This window comes from Gasterosteus aculeatus, chromosome 1 (genome assembly GCF_964276395.1).
Source record: "Gasterosteus aculeatus chromosome 1, fGasAcu3.hap1.1, whole genome shotgun sequence".
NCBI classification, from domain to species: domain Eukaryota; kingdom Metazoa; phylum Chordata; class Actinopteri; order Perciformes; family Gasterosteidae; genus Gasterosteus; species Gasterosteus aculeatus.
Genome location: NC_135688.1, coordinates 1,506,916 through 1,524,737, shown reverse-complemented (window position 1 = coordinate 1,524,737; position 17,822 = coordinate 1,506,916). Strand labels below are relative to the sequence as shown.

General features: G+C 50.1%; 1 protein-coding gene across 4 annotated transcripts in view; it reads right to left on the bottom strand.

Moving 5' to 3' along the window:
* Window positions 1-17,822, bottom strand: part of sgsm2 (small G protein signaling modulator 2) — a 38,639-nt gene that overhangs the window by 3,459 nt on the left and 17,358 nt on the right. The window contains exons 3-23 of one of the 4 annotated variants that reach the window (XM_078106682.1): window positions 16,081-16,249; window positions 12,689-12,865; window positions 12,503-12,570; window positions 11,284-11,432; window positions 11,050-11,184; window positions 10,474-10,598; window positions 10,326-10,393; window positions 10,017-10,180; window positions 9,086-9,212; window positions 8,739-8,876; window positions 6,001-6,175; window positions 5,430-5,494; window positions 4,132-4,277; window positions 3,509-3,637; window positions 3,242-3,424; window positions 2,740-3,129; window positions 1,868-1,992; window positions 1,679-1,761; window positions 1,313-1,422; window positions 1,129-1,225; window positions 31-198 (exon numbers count right to left, since the gene is read on the bottom strand). In XM_078106682.1, coding sequence (XP_077962808.1) covers window positions 31-198; window positions 1,129-1,225; window positions 1,313-1,422; window positions 1,679-1,761; window positions 1,868-1,992; window positions 2,740-3,129; window positions 3,242-3,424; window positions 3,509-3,637; window positions 4,132-4,277; window positions 5,430-5,494; window positions 6,001-6,175; window positions 8,739-8,876; window positions 9,086-9,212; window positions 10,017-10,180; window positions 10,326-10,393; window positions 10,474-10,598; window positions 11,050-11,184; window positions 11,284-11,432; window positions 12,503-12,570; window positions 12,689-12,865; window positions 16,081-16,249 — 2,991 coding nt within the window. Of the gene's footprint in view, window positions 1-30; window positions 199-637; window positions 1,226-1,312; window positions 1,423-1,678; window positions 1,762-1,867; window positions 1,993-2,739; window positions 3,130-3,241; window positions 3,425-3,508; window positions 3,638-4,131; window positions 4,278-5,429; window positions 5,495-6,000; window positions 6,176-8,738; window positions 8,877-9,085; window positions 9,213-10,016; window positions 10,181-10,325; window positions 10,394-10,473; window positions 10,599-11,049; window positions 11,185-11,283; window positions 11,433-12,502; window positions 12,571-12,688; window positions 12,866-16,080; window positions 16,250-17,822 lie in introns of those variants that run through there. The other 3 variants (XM_040163191.2, XM_078106688.1, XM_078106692.1) reach the window with 3 other exon arrangements.

Below are 17,822 nucleotides of genomic sequence, written 5' to 3'. Positions count from 1 at the left end.
TGTGTGTGTGTGTGTGTGTGCGCTCCTCACCATTGAAGAACTTGATGATGTCGGTGAAGTCCATGTTGTTGTCCATGATGATGTCGCGGTAAACTGTGACCAGGGCCAACGCCAGGAAGAGGACAAAGTCCTGCGAGGAGATCCTGGGAGCCACCCAGATCACCTCCCACACGGCGAACACGTCCTCGTACAGGAGCTCTACACGCACACGCACACACACGCACACACATGATGTCGACTTCTGGAAGCTGCGGCATGTTCATGATGTGTTCATGATCAAAGATAAAAGTGAGTATTACAGGACATTCCCTGTTTGAAGACCCCCCGCTTTCATCTGAAAGGTGGCGGCAGACACCTCCTCCTCCTCCTCCTCCTCCTCCTCCTCCTCCTCCTCCATCTACTGCCACCTTTCCGATGAAAGCAGCCTCCTCCCTTGGAGAAAAGGAGACGCGTCACTAGAGGAGTTTAACCTGCAGCATCGTGCACGGCTCCCCTTTGTGCCACATCCTGTTGCCATGGTTTCTCCTCCGCTGCGTGGTGGTCCTCACAAGGACACACACACGCACACACACACACACGCAGGCGCACAAAGCCATTTCTCTGTCATCACTTCCTGGAATGGTCACAATGAGTCTTCTTTTTTTTTGTTCTACTCATGTTTCATAAGAGTTTTTTATTCAGACAGTAGTACTGCATGCACCCTTGTACTTGTATAAAAGAACTAAAGTATTAGCATCAAAGGTAGTGACACATTTTACACCCATATGAACATCCGATGATGCAGATTATCACGCTGATGCTGCGGCTGGTGGAAGTGGGGCACGTTGTGCTGCCAGGTTGCTTATTAAATATTAACACAACATTATTGTACTTGTATTTAGACTTTGCGTTACTAAGCTGATAAGTAACTACTGGCGTCAAATGAATGTAGAGTGAAAAGCACATTACGTATAGAAATACACAAGTAGGGTCATAAACAAAGAAGATTCTTCTGTTTTTAAATCTACATGTGAGTCGACAAACTGCAGCTCAATAGTTTCTCTACGCAAACACAATGGAGCGCTTCACCAGTGACAGATGCTTTATTGCGTTTTCCTTCTTGAGTGTGCGACTGTGTGTGTCGTTCACCTCGCTTGAAGTCCAGCAGAAACCAGCGGTAGCAGAAGTAGAAGTGAGTGTAGTCTCCGTTCTGCTGCATGAGCTCAAACAGCTCCGAGTCCAGGATCTGACATCAGAGGGGGGGGGGTCAAAGAGGTCACACACACACACACACACACACACACACACACACACACACAGGAGTGGTCCTCACCTGGATCAGGGACCGCATGTTGGCGAAGTGAGTGTCCATGGCTCCTCCATTGGGGAAGTTGTGACTCATCCTCTTCATCAGCTGGGTGAAGCAGCTGTAGGCCAGACACTCTGGGGGAGAGGAGAGGCCTCATGTCGCCATGACAACGCTTAACCTCTCAAACACACTACACCTGCATGATGTCATAGGGACGCCATAGAAACAGAACACCTTCTCTCTGATGGTCTCGTTTGGTCCACAGTGGACTTAACGGAGACCGATCGGGATCAGTTAAAGGTTCCTCACAGGGACTGTAAATAACTTTAATTCTGCCTTCATTCCACATTCATAATCCCATGATGAAGAGCAGTAGACGGGCCTCCTCACCATCGTCCAGGATGACCATGAGTGGAGCCAGCAGGTCGCACATGCCCTGGACGTAGCCCATCTCCAGGTGCTCCCACACGTAGCTGCAGACCAGGAGACAGCGTGATGAACACCTTCTTAAATACAGTTATTCTCTACACAGGACTTGGATGGGGGGGGGGGGGGGGGGGCTCTACGGCCCCCACGGACCTGCACATGATGTTGCGTAGCTTCTCCAGGTTGGCCGAGGTGAAGTAGTAGTAGTTGCGGTCACAGCGCTGCACGTCTTTGTCGATGCGGTGGAGGTTCAGGGCGACGGTGTCCAGCAGCTCGATCTGCAGACAAGAAGCAGGAGACTCAGAGAGACTCAACGAAAGGTCACCGTGAGGACACGTAGAGGTCACCGTGAGGACACGTAGAGGTCAAAGCAAGGACACGTAGAGATCACCGTGAGGACACATAGAGGTCAAAGCAAGGACACGTAGAGGTCACCGTGAGGACACATAGCGGTCAAAGCAAGGACACATTGAGGTCACCGTGTTGACATATATAGGTCAAAGCAAGGACACATAGAGGTCACCATGAGGACACATAGAGGTCAAAGCAAGGACACGTAGAGGTCACCGTGTTGACATATAGAGGTCAAAGCAAGGACACATAGAGATCACCGTGAGGACACATAGAGGTCAAAGCAAGGACACATTGAGGTCACCGTGAGGACACGTAGAGGTCAAAGCAAGGACACGTAGAGATCACCGTGAGGACACATAGAGGTCAAAGCAAGGACACGTAGAGGTCACCGTGTTGACATATAGAGGTCAAAGCAAGGACACATAGAGATCACCGTGAGGACACATAGAGGTCAAAGCAAGGACACATAGAGGTCACCGTGAGGACACATAGAGGTCAAAGCAAGGACACATAGAGGTCACCGTGAGGACACATAGAGGCTCAAGTGTCATAATGCTACTTCAGAATAAGAAGGTACGATCCATTCAGGGGGCGGGGCTTATACTTTTCCCCCCAAAAGGTGGGTGGAGCTTAGGGGGAGAACGGTTTGGGAGCCCCTGCTCTGTACGCACCGTGTACGAGGAGAGCGACGGGCACGAGGCCTCCGCGGCCCCCCCGCCGGTCACCAGTTTGTCCAGCTGGCTGCACAGCCTGCCCTCGGTCAGAGGCCCCACGCAGCCCCCCAGGGCGCCGCCGGTGGTTCCGCCCTCCTCCGCGCCCCCGCCTTCCTCCTCCGTGCTCTGGCCGTCATCGATGCTGGAGAGGATCTGGGAGTGGGCGGAGGTCACCGAGTAGTTCCTGGAGGAGGGGAGGCCCGAGTCGGGGGAGTCGAACTCCACCTGCGGCCGCTCCTCCGCGGGCGGGGCGACGGGGGGGACCAGGGTGGTCATGGTGGGGCCGCCGTCCTCCCCGCCGGGGGTCTCCTGGCTCCCGGCGTCGGGCTCATCCACGGACATGAACACCTGCGGGACAGGGGGGGGGGGGTCACATGGAGGATCATGTTCATCACTATGATCAGAGGTCGATATGCTCTGTAATAGGATTAGCGCCCCGGAGACGCCGCCGCGCCGTCACCTCGTTGCTGAGCGTGGAGTCCCGGTGGACGAGCCGCAGCACGTGACTGTCGATGCTGCTGCCCGACGACAGCTTGGCGAAGATGGCCGACTGCATCTCCTTCTCCCGCTGCCTGACGATCACCTCGCACGCCTTCCACTCGCGCATCACCTGCTGGTAGCGCTCGCTGACCTTGCCGTCAATCTTCAAAACAGAACAGTTTTTGAAATCACACATTGCTTTTATCCCCCCGAACGACGAGAGCCAGTGAGGAGGCGTCGGCCGTACCTGGCTCATGTCCTTCTTGGCCATGCCGAACTTGTAGTGACCCAGCAGGAAAGGCCACACCTCCTTCCTGATGTCGTGCTGCACGCCGCCGTAATAAACCAGCCGCAGCAGCTCCAGCTCCTTGTAGTTCTACGCGCGGCGGATCAAACAAAGGAGAAGAAGAACAGAGGTGACGGGGAGAAGGAGATCAGAAGTGAGGGCCGTGGGGGGAACAAAGGGGAAGCGCATCAATAATGGAGTGAGTGCAGAAGATAAAGCGGCCAGATATGAATAGAGTGCAAATCAGTGGCGGTGAGAGGATGAAAGTCTAATAGCTGCGATGGCATCACGCCGCGACCCGAGAGGAAGCTCGTTAAATCTTCATTAGAGTGATGGAGTGACTTACACCATTAACTTACAGTAAAGCGCTTATACACTTTTAATATACCAGGGAAGCATAAATAAAGCAGAAGCTCCTCGTCAGCTTCACTCGCGTAACTCAGCCCCCCGCCTCCCCAAACGAGGCACCGCGCCACCGAGATGAATCTATCGGGATCGATCAATAACGGAGACTCTGGGCTCAGGGTCACATGATTCACCGGGGGGGGGGCGACGGAGTCCGGGACGTACAACCCACAACCCACCTTGCAGTCTTTCTGGTACTTGCTCCACACCTCCTTGCTGAGGCCCCCGGAGGCCTCGCAGGGTCTGTCCGGAGGGACGATGTTGTGGTTGACCAGAGCCGACAGGTGAGTTCGTACCGTGGACAGGTGACGACAGTAGGCCAGCCCTGATGGGACGGACGCACACACACAGAAGTAGACGTAGTCATGGTGACGTGACTCATTGGTTGGAGGGGGGGGGGGGGGGGGGTTTAAGCTCAAGTTCATGGATTCGGGTCGCTGCCATCTGGGCTTTTTGCAACCAGTAAACAGGAAGTGACGTGGAAGAGGTTGTAGCCTTTAAATCACTATTTATACATATACTGTATATTTATATATTAGGGCTGTCAATAGATTAAAAAAACTAATTAATCGCATTTTGAGTAATGAGTAAAAAGCGCGTATTTTAGTTTAATTGTTCATTTTAAACACAAAACTACACACATTTGATCATTTTGGAGGCAGAATTCCGCCTGGTTGAACATGTTGAACTAGAGACTCTTTTGCTCTCAACTCTCATCATTTACCGGACACGGTGGCGGTCCTCTGCAGACTGTGTGCCGCGCAGGGTAACGTTAGATGTCGAGACGGAAGTAGCCTAGCAGCTAGCTTAGCATATAGCATGGCGGTGCTGTAAGTGGTCCGTTTGCCACTCACCCCCCCTTCTGTTTGACTCGTGGAGTAATTCCTCTGCTCACTTCTCCGCTGAATGCCGCACCTGCTTCACTTCCAACGCAAAAGTACTTTCCACCTTGATGCGACTGACTGCAGCGAGCGGCCGCTTCGTTTCCGTGGTAAAACGGAAGTAAACAAACGTACGTTAACTACGTTAAAATATTTAGTGGCATTAATCTCAGCCACATTAATCGCGTAGATTAACGCCTGTTATGTTGACAGCCCTTCTATACATACACTATATATTCAGAGCCAACTTCTCAAAAAACATCGAGGTTTTGTGAGGTCTTGTCGGCGGTGACCATGGTGACCATGGGGGGGGGGACGTTACGGTCAGCGGGGAAGTCGAAGAGAAACCAACGCGGCTCGGACCAAAGTCAGAAATGTCCTGTAGCTAATGAGCTATGTGCTCATAGCATTGTTTCCTATTTGGAATCTCCTCTGATTTCAATCCCCACTATGAATGCATTTTACCCAGCAGTTCATTACAGGGTTTATTCATCAAGGTTTCTTACTGGTTTTAGAAAGCAGAATTTTAGTTGCCGGTGAAGAAAAGCAGCATGAAGGTACGAGATGCAGGAATGAATACTGCGATAGATACTTACATCCATAAAAGGCTCTGGACACAATCTGCCTCTTCATGTTCTGGCAGAGCATCTTAAGAGGAACCCTGAATGAAGGAAGAAGAAAAACGCCGTTACGTTGATGTCTGATTTGTTAGGGCTCATTCTTTAAAGTGTTTGTTTCCAATGAAGAAACGCTCAAACGGATGAAGGCTGAGACACTTTAATGCCTTAATGTGTTTTTCTAATGGATAGGGTGAACTCCCATTTCACCAAGTCACATAACTATTAAGCGTCTCCATGGCGATGGAGAGTTCACTTCCTCTAATGTGTGTACATTATCCCAAAAACCTTTTAATCCTCTGGTCACCTGCCGTGTGCAAGATGAAATAAAACCATCTTTTTCAATGCTTTGTATAGAAATCCAAGAAAACAAAGCAAAAAAGTGTGATGTTTCTTTTAAAACACAACATTCTATATGTTAAAATGTTGCTACTACTAAACCTTTTACTAAGGAAAAAAAAAAATGCCGCCTGGCTGCTCGCAGTTTGAAGGGCCGAAGATGTCCGTCCACTAAAGCCACCGGCTCTGCTTTTACTTTGGAGGGACGTACGTGTGGATGTCCGACGTGGTGTGCACGCAGGTGCAGCCGGCCGAGAAGTCGAACGACACGTCGCTGCCCGCCGCCGAGCAGGACAGACACAGCGGCTCGGGGGCGGCTCCTTCCGCCGGTTGCCACGACGACGGGCTGCCTCCAAATCCCTGCATCTCCATCATCTCCCCGTGGTCTGAAAGCAGCGAGAGGGGGTGAAAAGTGAGTGGATGGAGAGAGAGGGGGGGGAGAGAGAGAGAGAGGGGGGAGAGAGAGAGAGAGGGGGGAGAGAGAGAGAGGGGGGAGAGAGGATGGACGCTGCTGTCTCCATGTGTTCGACTCTCTTGCATATTATGACGGAGGCCGCTCAGCTCAACCATGAACACATCCGTCACTCACGACACGGGGAGATGGATGAAAGTTTACAAAAACTACTGCAGAGAGGAAACCAAAAGGGGAAAGGTGGGTTGGGGAGGGGGGAGGGTTGTGGGGCGGGTGGGGGTGGTGGGGAGAGGGGAAGCCATGCTGGTTCGGTTCATTCACAGGTGGAGAGAGAGGAAGGAGCACAGGAAGAGGAGAGGAAGTGAAGGAGCTGATAAGAGGAGGAGAACGGGATGAAGGTGGTGGAGGAAGGAGGGTGGAGGGGTTGGGGGGGGGGGGGGGGGGGTCATGCAGGATGCACAGAGCAAGAAGAAGAAATCATCTCATAAACAACAAAAACAAATACCAGACAAAATGTACAAAAGGGGCAGACTGAAAAGAGGGAGGGAGAATAAAGGAACTCATAAAAACATTAAATAAATGCTCTTCACCTTAATTCTTCAGGTTGGAGCTGACGACCTGTCATAAATATGAAGCTGCGCCTTTTGGTCGTTCAATAAAACCCCCAAAAAACAAATAATATTAAGAACGGAAGAAATGAAAAAAAGTAAACAGGAAAAATGTGGCAGCGAGACCGACATTTGACCCCCCCCCTTTACTTAATTAGACGAGATCAATTTTGGGGCACAATCGCTCCACGTCTCTACTACTGCGGAACCCCACAGGACCGTAATGAGGGTGGGGGGGGGAGGGGGGTGGAGGTTGACGGGGGTGGGGGGCGGGGGCGGCGAAGTTAGTGAAGAATTACAGTGAACAGCATTGCAGCCAACGACTGCCCCAACAGAGGAGGAACAACTGAGGAAGAAGAGCAAAACCAAAACAAAGGAAGGTTTTGTTTCACAGATACGAAGAAACACAGTCGTACTTTTAAAAAAACTACAAAAAAAACATACTGGGTACATATTGACCAAATTATGTCAGAAATGAAAGCACGAAAAAAAAAGTCGACGTTAAAGTGCAAAAAATGATCAAAATCAAAGCAAAGCAAATGGTCAAAGCGAGTCGGAAACCCAGAAGCGTTTAAGGCTCGCCGCCCGCCGACTGCGTCCAGGAGGCGACGTAGTCGCGGTGACGTCATGGAGCCTCGAGTTCGGCCATTTGGCGAACGCCATCTTGGATCACAGCCAGATATTTTTTTTACAAGTGACCGTATTTGGACTGAGGAGGACAGAGACGTTGCGTACGTTTCTGGTAGAGACCTGTCAATCGGCGTGTAGCCCCGCCCTAAAGCGTCCCCTGCTTTATGGTCTGTTTGGCTCTAAATGGACCATCATTTACTAAATGAACAGAGATTGAGACCATAAACTAATGTTAACTGAGGGAACAAATCAAGAGAGAAGAAGAGTCATTTCCTCATAGACGTCTATGGGAGCAGAGGAGTCGCCCCCTGCTGGTCACTACAGAGAAGTAGAGTCATTTCCTCATAGACGTCTATGGGAGCAGAGGAGTCGCCCCCTGCTGGTCACTACAGAGAAGTAGAGTCATTTCCTCATAGACGTCTATGGGAGCAGAGGAGTCGCCCCCTGCTGGTCACTACAGAGAAGTAGAGTCATTTCCTCATAGACGTCTATGGGAGCAGAGGAGTCGCCCCCTGCTGGTCACTACAGAGAAGTAGAGTCATTTCCTCATAGACGTCTATGGGAGCAGAGGAGTCGCCCCCTGCTGGTCACTACAGAGAAGTAGAGTCATTTCCTCATAGACGTCTATGGGAGCAGAGGAGTCGCCCCCTGCTGGTCACTACAGAGAAGTAGAGTCATTTCCTCATAGACGTCTATGGGAGCAGAGGAGTCGCCCCCTGCTGGTCACTACAGAGAAGTAGAGTCATTTCCTCATAGACGTCTATGGGAGCAGAGGAGTCGCCCCCTGCTGGTCACTACAGAGAAGTAGAGTCATTTCCTCATAGACGTCTATGGGAGCAGAGGAGTCGCCCCCTGCTGGTCACTACACAGAATGCAACTCTAATACATTTCTACATCGACTTTGTGCGGCCGAACCGCAATGAAGTGACGGGTGAAGCCGGTGAGCGTGGAGCTCCGTTGCCGGCTGAAGGTTTTCCCCTTTCCCTCTAAGCCCGCCCACTTTCAGAATGGTCCAATAGAATGCTAAGGATTTTATTTATAATCACATGCTTGTCAATCAACCCAGAGCGCACGCAACTCCCGCCCCCTCCACACTGCTGGGCTCAGGAAGCACACACACACACACACACACACACACACACACACACACAGACACACACACACAGGGGAGAGGAAGCTGGGAGGGCTGGGCGGGGTGGGAGAGGGGCATGATGGGAAGGATGCAGGGAGGGGCGTCTGAAGCCGGGGTTGGGGGGGGGTGGTCGCTTGGTTTGCTGGGTGTGTTAAGGTGATAAAAACCTTTCATGACATTAGGGTCTGTGAGGTTCCGCGAGCAGATCATTGAGATCATAGCATGGAGCCTATCTTCCTCTTCCTCGTCGTCGTCCAGCGACGGCGCGCGGCTGCCCGTGGTGTGGTGGTAGTTTATGGTGACTTCTCATCACCAGTGGAACAACAAAGAAACACAGTTAGAACAGTGTCAGCCCCGCGGCCCCCTGGGGGATGGGTGGAGGGAGGGGGGCGCCACGCTCGCTCCGGAACTTTTTGCAATACACATCAGGCAGATTGACAGATCGTATTTCATTCAGAAAGAGGGCAGTAGTGTGTTTTTTGCCGCGGCGTGTGGGGGGGGGGGGGGCACTTACTGGCGTCTTGGCGGGAACCGGGGTACACGATGCGGAACACGTAGTCTGCGGCAGTCTGCTCCTCGCCGTCCTGGTCCAGGAGCCTGGCGGTGCTGCTCCTCTTCCTCAGTTTAGGGAACACTTTCCCCTGAGAAACACAAAGGATTTTAAATCAGACATTTCACAGGCTGAGCTCTAAAAGCTTAAATCCTCACTACAATAAGTCTGAGAAAACTGTTGAATTATGGGAAACAACTTGGCTGAAAAGCTACTAGTACAATAGACTAGTAATGAAATATCTGTTACGGGTGCATAACTTTATATTATTATTATTTGCTAAATACCAACATTTGAAGGAACTTTTGTTAGTTTGGAATTGAAATGCATGTATTCTTTGGGAAATTTGGATACAAAAACCACACAATGATGTGGTAGAGACCTGTCAATCACAGTAAGCTCTGCCCTAAAGCATCCCCTGCTTGATGGCCTGTATGGCCTCTAAATGGACCATAATGCACTACATGAACATCATGCTGTACTGAAGAAGACTTGAAACTAGAGACTGAGACCATAAACTCATGTTTACAATGTTTACTGAGGGAATAAATCCAGAGAGAAGTAGAGTCATTTCCTCATAGACGTCTATGGGAGCAGAGGAGTCGCCCCCTGCTGGTCACTACAGAGAAGTAGAGTCATTTCCTCATAGACGTCTATGGGAGCAGAGGAGTCGCCCCCTGCTGGTCACTACAGAGAAGTAGAGTCATTTCCTCATAGACGTCTATGGGAGCAGAGGAGTCGCCCCCTGCTGGTCACTACAGAGAAGTAGAGTCATTTCCTCATAGACGTCTATGGGAGCAGAGGAGTCGCCCCCTGCTGGTCAGGAGAGACAATACAGCTTTAACACATTTAGCACATCAAACTTTAAAGTGCCGCCCAGTTGTGGATGACTCACCTTGCCTTTCTGGGACCAGAGGGGGGGCTCCAGCTGACCCCGCGGTAAAAGGCCCGTTTCCAGGCAGGAGAGGAAAGCCAGCAGGTGACCGCCGGGGGGGAAGTGGAGGGGCGGTCGCTGGATTCCATCCTGACTGACCAGCACCAGCGTGCCCCCACAATCAGCTGGAGGAAAAGACATGAGGTTATAGATCCGTGAAGTGCAACAGACGGTTCAGAGCGGAGCGGACAGAGGAAGGCCAGCGATGCACGTCCACATGGGTACGTTGGCGCATACGAGGAATTGTGGGAAAGCAGCCGTTGTACTCACGCCGTTGGTGACAGTGGATGCAGACGATCTGCCGCAGGGGGACCGTGAGTGCGTAGTCCCAGTAGATACTGACGGAGAGACGGCAGTCTAAATAACACATTTAAATGAAACGATTTTTACACCATTTATTTGTATCTTATAAACACACCTCTTCTCCAGGTCACAGTCCCCCAGCGTGCCGTTGATCAGCTGGTTGGGGGTCCACTTCAGGGTGAGGTTATCGCCGGCCTGGTGCAGCGACAAGTAGCCGCGCAGCACCTCCATGTCCTTCTTCTGCCGGAGACGAGAGGACGAGGTGAGAAGGAGCTCCGGACTAAAAGAACATCTGGCGAAGGCGCCCATTGTGCGACGCACTCTGCAGACAGCTTTCATTTCAAGGATCACACATGCTAAACACCGCCAGTGTGCGTGAGTGTCAGTGTGCGTGAGTGTGAGAGTGTGTGTGTAGGCAGCGCGATAATGGACCGAAATAACCGTGATTTGTTGTGCATGTGACAACCAGCTGTCTGTGCTGAGGGTTTATTTATGAGACCACGTTGGATTTCTGCTCTTAAACGTTCACTTGGATTGACACTTCTCTCTCACACTTCTCACGGTCTAAAGTAGTAAAGAATGAACCCGTCATGCGTTGTTTTTACAAAGCGCAGCACTTATTTTCTGCATATGTGTCTCGTGTTCCTCCACAGGAGCTCTGTGTGTGCCACAGAGGTCAGAGGTCGCGTACCGGCTGCACCAGCACGTTGTTCTTGCCGTAGAGGAGGTGGCTCCTGGAGTTCTGGTGCAGAGACTCCACGTACTCTCTCGCCGACGCAGCGAACCGGTCGTCCGACATGCTGACGCTCGACTGCCTCTTCCGGATCTGCGAGAGGAGGAAAGTTAGCGCAGTCCCACGCCGCCGCCGCGGCGCCGGACCCCCCCCCAAAACCGGAAAGAAACGCACGCGGCACTCCGCACTCACCCCGAGGGCGGGCCGGCGGCCGGCCGAGGCGTCCTGGCACCGGTGGGCGCCGTGGATACGGTGGCGCTGGACCAGCTCGTTGGCCGACGGGTCGGTCCAGAAGTGGTCCGAGGTCTTGAGTTTGGTGTACTCCAGAGCGCAGGGACCCACTGGGGACGCAAAGACGAGTCCTCAACACACGTCGACAGGCCTGAAAACTGCTTCCTGTGGCACTCACAGTGCACGTGTACGTGCATGTGTTATTATTACATTGCGTTATTGTATTATTACCTGTGACATGCTGTATGACACAGTCTGTCGGCCAATCACAGCACTGGCAGACGGTGTATTTATAGTCGAGTCTTTTTAGGAGCATTCTTAGAGGGCACTTTCTTAAAGGTACAGTACACTTTGTCCCTAAACTAACTGTATGAAATAAACACCAATTATTGTGTATTAAAAGCCAGTTAAAGAGCAGCTGTAATCATATAATCATAGAAATATGCAAACAAATGTGTAAATAAGTGTACGTTGTCCTTAAGTAATGAGTGTATGATTTCTATTTACTTTCAATTGGTAAATCATTTTGCACCAAAGGTCTTTCTCTTTGCTTCGGGTGGTGATTTTAGAAAGGTACTTTTACACGTTGACATTTACTGTGTTTATCAGACTGACGCGTTGCTCTGATCAGTTGTAGATTACGTTTTTCTTTTTCTATCGATGTGCCCCAACAGCAAACTAAACACAAACTATAATCACCTTTTTGTACGCCACATGTTTCATAGTGATGATCAGTCGAGATGCTATTTCTGTCCCTGCGGTTCCTCTTCTGCCCCCCAGGGGGCTTCAGTCCTGTGACCGCCGCTCATCATGTCTTCTCCTGGTTTAGTTGTTTATTTCATTACAGGTCATTTAGCCGACTCGCTAAACGTGACTTACATTGCATTTCTAACCCATGATTTTCCACTTACAACCCGGGGAGCAGTTAGTGGTTGGTGTCTTGCTCAGGGACACTTTGACGTGGGACGTGAAGCAGCCGGGGTTCCAACCGTCAACTCTGCTGTGTGTGTGTGTGTGTGTGTGTGTGTTTCTGTGTGTGTGTGGTAATTCTTTTGTCTGACTGTTTTAATACCGGAGTTGTTTTCTCAGAGGTTTTATTTTGAAAGGACTTGTCTTCTAAGGTTGGTTTCAACAAGAAGACGTGAGGATTCAGTACTTCCTGTTTGCGTCACACACTCACCCAGCAGCGCCGCCAGGATGGGGCCGAACACAGAGTCGTGCATCAGAGCGTCCCTCTCATAGTATTTACTGCAGGAAGAGAGCAGAGAGGCTGCAATGCATGCTGGGACATGTGTCACACGTCTCCAGAAGGACATTTATTACTTTGGCTGAGCTTCGATGTGAGTTGTGATGGACGGCCGCTCACCTGGAGTTGTCCACGATGTGCTGCACGATCTTGTCCAGGACCTTCTCGAAGAGCGCCGTGCGGACCCAGATGTGTTTGATGGCCTGGGCGGAGAGCGGCTGGGGGGGGCGGCTGGTGATGGTGGTGGAGGAGGAGCCCTGCCTCCTCAGAGGCTCGTGGCCGGCGCTCTGGGTTCTCCTGCAGGGGGGGGGGGGGGAGATTATGGGTGACGTCATTAGGTGTAAGAGAGAGAGAGAGCACCCCCCCCCCCTCCACACCTGTAGTATCCAGATAATTTGCGATATACGCTTCTCTTATTGGTGTTACTATGAATCATTGGTTTTACGGTCTCGTGTGTCGTACCTTTTCTTCATTTATCTTACTACGATGGCTATTTTATCTTCCGCTGGTGCCATTATTACGCCCTTGACGCTTGATATTTCTTATTATTTATGTTGATATTTATTCTTCTGTTGAATCACAAAACCCGTTTTGGGAATAATACAGTTTAATCTGAACAAAACAAAACATCTCTAAATTCTACTTCAAATACGATCCAACACAGAGAAACAAGTCAGGAGTTACGAGTTGGCTCTAAACAGAAAACAGCTGGAGAGCCCGGCCCACAGATGAGTGGATGGAGGTGAAGGTCAGCAAAGGGAAGGATTGACCATCAGGAGCAATGAATGTATGAAGGATGGATGAGATCAGCTGACTGAAGTCTGTCTCAACAGGAAGGAAGGGAGGAGGATCTCTGGCACGTCGTGAGCTGCCAGTGTGTGTCTGTGGGGGGGGGGCTGCCGCAGTCACGACGTCAGCAGTCCCACCAGCATCCTGTGTGTGTGTGTGTGTGTGTCACAAACACAGACCTCTTCTCAATCACACCTGCGGAGGCTCCATGTCTGCTGAGTGGGGATTTATTTCTCTACACGGTGTGATGTCATCGCTCGTAAGAGTAAACTCCACCACACTGTGACGTCTGCATCCGAGACGAGAAACATGAAACCTGAAAGCACCATCATCTCCACTCCGTAATCTTCATTAGGTGGAAAGTAAAATCCTCACGTTAGGCTGGTCACATGACCTCGTCGAATGGAACCGATCTGATTTACAACATTTGTGGATTATTCCTGTGGGTCGGACTTGATGACGTCTAAGTTCGAGACCTCCAGACGGAAATATTTAGTGTTTTGGGTTCAGGCAGCGACTCCTCTGCTCCCATAGACGTCTATGAGGAAATGACTCTACTTCTCTGTAGTGACCAGCAGGGGGCGACTCCTCTGCTCCCATAGACGTCTATGAGGAAATTACTCTACTTCTCTGTATTGACCAGCAGGGGGCGACTCCTCTGCTCCCATAGACGTCTATGAGGAAATGACTCTACTTCTCTGTAGTGACCAGCAGGGGGCGACTCCTCTGCTCCCATAGACGTCTATGAGGAAATGACTCTACTTCTCTGTAGTGACCAGCAGGGGGCGACTCCTCTGCTCCCATAGACGTCTATGAGGAAATGACTCTACTTCTCTGTAGTGACCAGCAGGGGGCGACTCCTCTGCTCCCATAGACGTCTATGAGGAAATGACTCTACTTCTCTGTAGTGACCAGCAGGGGGCGACTCCTCTGCTCCCATAGACGTCTATGAGGAAATGACTCTACTTCTCTGTAGTGACCAGCAGGGGGCGACTCCTCTGCTCCCATAGACGTCTATGAGGAAATGACTCTACTTCTCTGTAGTGACCAGCAGGGGGCGACTCCTCTGCTCCCATAGACGTCTATGAGGAAATGACTCTACTTCTCTCTTGATTTATTCCCTCAGTAAACATTGTAAACATGAGTTTATGGTCTCAGTCTCTAGTTTCAAGTCTTCATCATCATGATGTTGATTTAGTGCATTAAGGACAACACGCTGTCCTCAGTCCTAAAATGGTCACTTCCTGTTCACCGGTTGCAAAAACAAAACAAAGTGAAAGAGTAGAACTGAGGTGTGTGCGTGTGTGTGTGTGTGTGTCGAGCGTGTGCATCATCGTTTGTATTTCTGTAGTCTGAAGGCTCTGTGAACTCGCAGGTGTGTGCAGACTGACTCCTTTTCAGAGCCTGAAATAACCATCTGAAGAAGCTCGGCTCAAATACAAGACCCTCACCAAGCGCCCCCCTCCCCCCCCCACACATAACTCTTTACTCCACTGCTGGCGTCTGCTCATACTCTCTCTCCCCGTCTCTCTTTTCGACGCCGGAGGCGCAAACCGCTGCGTTGCCATAGTAACCAGGGTAAATGAGAGATGGAGCCCCGAGGTGGGATGACAGCAATGCTTCTCGTGCACGCACACACACACACACACACACACACACACACACACACACACACACACACACACACACACACACACACACACACACACACTACGGCCTGGCTGCTGTGTGTGAGGGGAAATGAAGGCCGATGAGTTGATGGAACACGCTTAGCTCACGATGTCACGACCCGTCACACCGCGGTTCCCTTCGACGCCTCGCCACACCGCTCCGCCTGCGCTCCGTTGTTTGTGCTTCTTTGTGTGTGTGTGTGTGTGTGTGTGCGATTGCTGCACTAAAGCCCCCCCCCTCCATTTAGGGAAGCCTCTCTCTGCAGAGAGACATGTGGCTCAGGCTAATGGACAATTAATGGCCGCGCAAACAGCTCGGCTGGTACCTAAGTGCCCGCAGATCAAGCAGTTTATCATACTCTGTGGACACGCACACACACACAGCAGGTAACACAACAAGCTCACACACAGACACACACAGAAAGGAACCCGAGGCTTATCGCAGTGTGCACACAGATGAAGGGAGGACCTGCAGCTGGGTGGAGATTATGACCTGGCCTTCGACGAAAGGGCACAACGTTGACAACGCTAAATGAATGTTACACAAAGAGCAGGCGGAGGGGGGGGGGGCACCTGTTAGCGCCTGAACAGAATATACAGAACGGTATTTTTAAAATGTATTTATAAATGTATTCATGTATTAACGTTTATATATAAATTATATAAAATATATATATATAATATATATATTAAAAAAAAATATATATATATATATAGATATAAAATATATATAATATATATAAATATTATATATAAATATAAATATTAAATCTAAATATATATTATATTATATATATATATATATATATATATTATATATATATATCATATATATATATATTATATATATTTATATATATATATTTATATATATATATATAAATATATATATATGCTGATGTATTTCTTTTATGTGGTCATGGTTTTGCCCCATGGTCATCATTTATGTTGTAAAATAACAAAGGCCCTCGGCCCGCTGCGTGCGATTGGCCCTCGGGCCGCTGCGTGCGATCGGCCCTCGGGCCGCTGCGTGCGATCGGCCCTCGGACCCACCTGGTGAGCTCGGCCTGCTGCTGGAGCTGCTCCTGCACTTTGCGGCACACGTCGCCGGTCGTGTCGTAGACCTTGCCGACCTTGGTGAAGAGGGCGGCGATCTTGTCGCTGCGGAGGAAGCCGGCCGCCCGCCTCTTCAGCAGGTGACCCAGGCAGGCCTCGATGGCGGCTGGGGAGAGAAGGCCGGGGTCGTCAATCAGACAGGCGCTGATCAAACAGCACGATGGGTTAATCCATGAAACCGACCAATACCATCAGAACGAGATAAGAAATGAAAGGATTTAATAAATGAAAAAAGTAAATGGTCGAGAGTCAGTTTGAGCCGTTCAACTTCCAACAAGCCCGTTATTGATAGGAGCCCGTTATTGATAGGAACCCGTTATTGATAAGAGCCCGTTATTGATAGGAACCCGCGGGAGGTTCTTTGGCTCCGCCCTCGGCGTGGTGCGAGCTAACATGTTGTGTAACTCTGTTCTATGTGTAGGAGTCCAAAACTTATCTGCAGCATTTAAACGGAAAACACAACTCTCCCACATTAGCTCGCGTGAATGTGGGAGTCAAGTTGTGTAATGTGTGAGATCTGTGTGTGTGTGTGTGTGTGTGTGTGTGTGTGAGAGAGAAAACAGGCAAAAATGAAATCTTGGTGCCTAAATCTGAAAAGAACAGCTGTGCATGTGTTATTAATAGAGCCGCTCCGTGCTGAGAAGCAGAGACATCGGCAGGCGTCACGCGGCCGCTGTGCAAAGGAAACGCTGCCCTTTAGAACACACGTATTCTCCCCGACCTGCACTGTGAGGAGAGGTATTACCTCCATTCAGGAATCAGGAATCATTTATTGCCAAAATATGTCAAACATACAAGGAATTTGTCGTGGCGGTTAGTGCGCGACAGCAGACAGTGTAACAATAGACAACAAGACAGTAAGTGATAAAATAAAGTAAAATGAAATGCTAATGCAATGGGTCAGTAGAATAAGGATATGGGTTAGTATAAAACAAGAGAATAAAGTTAGTTAAAAATTTTAAATATTAAAAAAGTTAAAAAATATTAAGCATAAAGTGCACCAGCGAACAAGTGACAAAGTGACGAGTGAGAAATGACAGTAAAGTGACGTGTGCAGTGTGAAGGGGAGTGACCGGTGGGATGTCAGAGTCAGTCAGTGGGGGTCCGGGCTCTGCTGTTGGTGTGGCGGGAGGTCTTAGTCCTGATGGACCTCAGCCTCCTGCCAGACGGAAGGGACACAAACACAGCGCTACTGTGGCTGCTGATGGCAAACAGGCCTCCAATAAACAATACATGGTAAACTGTTACTATTAGTAACCCAAATAAGACACACCTAAAGGTGCCTGAACTCATAGAATGGCGTTACGACGGGTAACCGGTGAGAATTGACCTCAGCGATTGGGGGGGTTGGAAGAAGGACGCGATGGGCCCAACTGGGAAAGTGTGGTGAGTGAAAGTAAAAGCAAGAGATCGGTGAGTAAGAGGGGAGAGACGGCCCGAAGCGGCTAATGGGCTCATTAGGAGACTCGTGCCGGTGTAATGACCTGCCAGCGGATGGACGGACAGAAATAGAAAGGAAAAGTAGAAGGAAAGTAATGAAGCAGTACGTTATGTATTTAACCAGTGGAAATGATGACTGGGGAGTCCACTACATCCCCTTTGGATCAGGAATAGGTTTAATTGCAGCTGTATGGGGTAAAAAAATGTAAAAATATATAACAAAAAAGCCGCTACCGCTA